Here is a 2871-nt window from a genome sequence, read left to right as displayed (position 1 = left end):
ATTTTAGCATTCTAGCTGTTTAGAACATGATGGTATTTTACTTGTGCAAAAATGTATATTGTATACCAATATGAAAGTGTTCTTTATTACTGTACTTGTTAATAGTGTAATTCATACTGAAAAACAAGAGCATGAACTATTTTTTTCATATAAGCTATTATTGACTGAGGAAATGTCAAATTGCTAATGCTCAGGATCTTCAGTTATTTGTTGATTTTAGTTCAGTCTTTTTTAATTTGTTATATGACTTGATGGAAATCACTCTAGTCTACCTCAGCTGTTAAGGAATTTAATCTATTTATCAATTTTTAATATTGTATCAAGAACATGATGGAAATTTACTCACCAGAAGAAGAATTCAAACATTGTATCACTAATCCATTTTTTGTTTCGAGGGAGATCATTATCAAAAAGGGAATTATTTTTTAGTAGTTATTGTAGTGTATTATCTGTTTAATGATAAAAAACAAACATCTGAAATACTCAACAACCAAGCTTTTCCTATTATTTATCTTTTATTTTCTATTTGTTTGTTTATTCTATTATAAGTACACTTGTAAAATAGGAACTTTTTGTCCAATCTAGGGATTTTTCAGCACGAGTCTAGGGAATTATTGATCTGGCTTTGTGGGAGCCCTGGCAGGGAGTGGTATACCGTATACACCAGGGCTGCTATTTCGTAGAATTTAGTACCAAAACGTAGAAAAATAGCGGCATGTGGCAACTGCGCGAGGAAAATTTTTCTACATATCAGCGGGCTGTTCAAAACATTTAAAAACTCAATCTGTTGTTTAAAAATCATATAACTAGTTATCAAATAATAAATGGTACATCAAAATATTACTTTAATTGGTAATTATGTTACTTATAAATATTGTACCCCAAAAGATACGTTTTTACGGTGCAGAAAAATTCTACGCTAAAGTTTCAGCTTTCTTTTTACGATAATAATATAAAAAAAAATTCTATTTTACTGAATATGGTAGGGCATGAGGGCCTTATATACATTCAAGAATATATATAAAAAAAAACTAGAACCAACATTTTTGTCAAAGTTTGAAAAGTATATCTTGCCATAAAAGTCGGCACACACCCGAGGAAAATGTATGCCCCGGTATGGCAACACTCTCCCATTCTACACGGCAGTGTAGAAAACGCGGCAACCCTGCCTGGTATACACACTGCAGTATTGCCTGGTCACCCTAGTGCACTGAAGGCGAAAAACGCTTAGTCATTCAACTTCGCTGTGCGTGTTACCTCAGTCTCCGGACAAAGCTGCTTGGAAGTCAATTAAATTAATTAATGTTCATAGATTCTAGTGCGTAGAGGATTTTTCCCCATTAGTCTTAATCAGGAAACGGAACCAGGAAATCTTTGGAAGTGTTGATATGCCACAAAATTTATGATTTTCAAAAGTAAGTATCCATTGTACAAAATGTTCCACCTTAATTATCTTGCTTTACTCTGTTTTGTATTTTACCCATTTGCTTTAATATTGTCTGTGTAAAGATGAAAGAGGACGGGACAGTCTATACTCATTTATTAAGGTTAACAAGGTAGGTAAAAACATCATTACGCCTTCAGTGTTATCATGATGCAATCAGGAAGACAGCTTGCAGTAGTGAAGGAGATTTCAAGGTCCTTCGTAAGAACTAATCCATCGTGACGTCATCCGGGCGGAGAAGACTGATGACATATAATTTTCGTTTAGGGCTTCCGATTCAACATTTTGTCAAGATAGCAGTATCGTTTGTAATACCAATGTGCAGGGTTGTTCGTTTGAAATAGACCTGACAGTGTGCGCGCGCAGCTGGAAGTGGGATCAGCGCACAGCGAAGTTTATTTTTTCCCTTTTCTTATTGTTTTGTGAAGCCCGTACTTGTGGCTTGTGACCGTGCAATTTTGTCTGTCTATATACGTTTTCCCCCTTGTGCATTAGTGTAGTGTGCTCCCATCTTTTCTAGTTCATTGCCATCCTCTGTTTTGTGAGGACACCAAACAGCTGCATCATATGTAAGGGATCATCTCTTATATAATGGGTAGTGGAGATCATCCTTTCCTTACCAATATATAGGAATATATAAGGTCAGAACTAATCTTACGCTGACCCAGCAGGTTCAAGCCTAAACCAAGTTGCACCGATTCAAACTCATTGTGTATGAAAATGCACAAACTCTTAAGTTCTTCATTAGCATTCACTTTATAGATGCATGTGCTCAATCTCATTTTCTTATAATTTCTGTAACGGAACACTTCCTGAATTTGAATTCCGCAAGTCATTAATTTGTTCCGAATATACATTTTATTCAGTTGCTTTTCTCTCTTCTTCGTAACAATTTTGCATTACTTGCAAACACAGTCTATTTTTTATGAGTTGTTTATGGACACAATCAAAAATACTGGTGCAACCTGCCAAGATCTTTGCAGTACTTTATTCGTCGCTTCGCTCCACTGTGAATTTTATGTTATTATTATTGTATTCATCTGTGTTTCCAAACAGGAAGCTCACCATCCATACTAAGAGGTTACCAATGATTCCTCACATGTTTTCCACCTTCCACAACTATCTGTTGCAAGAAATGTAACCTGCATTTAAGGTGTTGTTAAGTCAAGGTAAATGTAGTCTAGCCCCTTCAGTTCTTTCTTAAATAACCCAGTTCCATACCGTGTCGGGAATCCATGAGCACACACATACACACACACGCACACGCAAGCACTCTATGGCGCAGTGGTTAGAGTTCCTGGCCGTCACTACGGCGGTCGGTCCGGGTTCGAATTCCGTCCAGGGCTGAAATTATTTCAGTATCGCTGCGCTGCGAGTCGTTATAACAACTCTCGTGGATAGGGAGTTGGGTGTGTGTTTGCGTATAG

The 2871-nt window shown here is 36.6% G+C and overlaps 1 protein-coding gene across 1 annotated transcript in view; it reads left to right on the top strand.

The window, feature by feature from the left end:
* Window positions 1–1206: 1206 nt before the first annotated feature.
* Window positions 1207–2871, top strand: part of LOC143025235 (actinia tenebrosa protease inhibitors-like) — a 36844-nt gene continuing 35179 nt past the window's right edge. The window contains exon 1 of the mRNA XM_076184695.1: window positions 1207–1415. Coding sequence (XP_076040810.1) covers window positions 1403–1415 — 13 coding nt within the window. The 5' untranslated portion in view covers window positions 1207–1402. The remainder of the gene's footprint in view (window positions 1416–2871) is intronic.

The sequence above is a fragment of the Oratosquilla oratoria genome, chromosome 5, assembly GCF_046742065.1.
Source record: "Oratosquilla oratoria isolate Oo_2021 chromosome 5, ASM4674206v1, whole genome shotgun sequence".
Lineage (NCBI taxonomy): Eukaryota > Metazoa > Arthropoda > Malacostraca > Stomatopoda > Squillidae > Oratosquilla > Oratosquilla oratoria.
The sequence above is the reverse complement of the archived record's forward strand: the minus strand, read 5'-3'. Positions and strand labels throughout refer to the sequence as shown.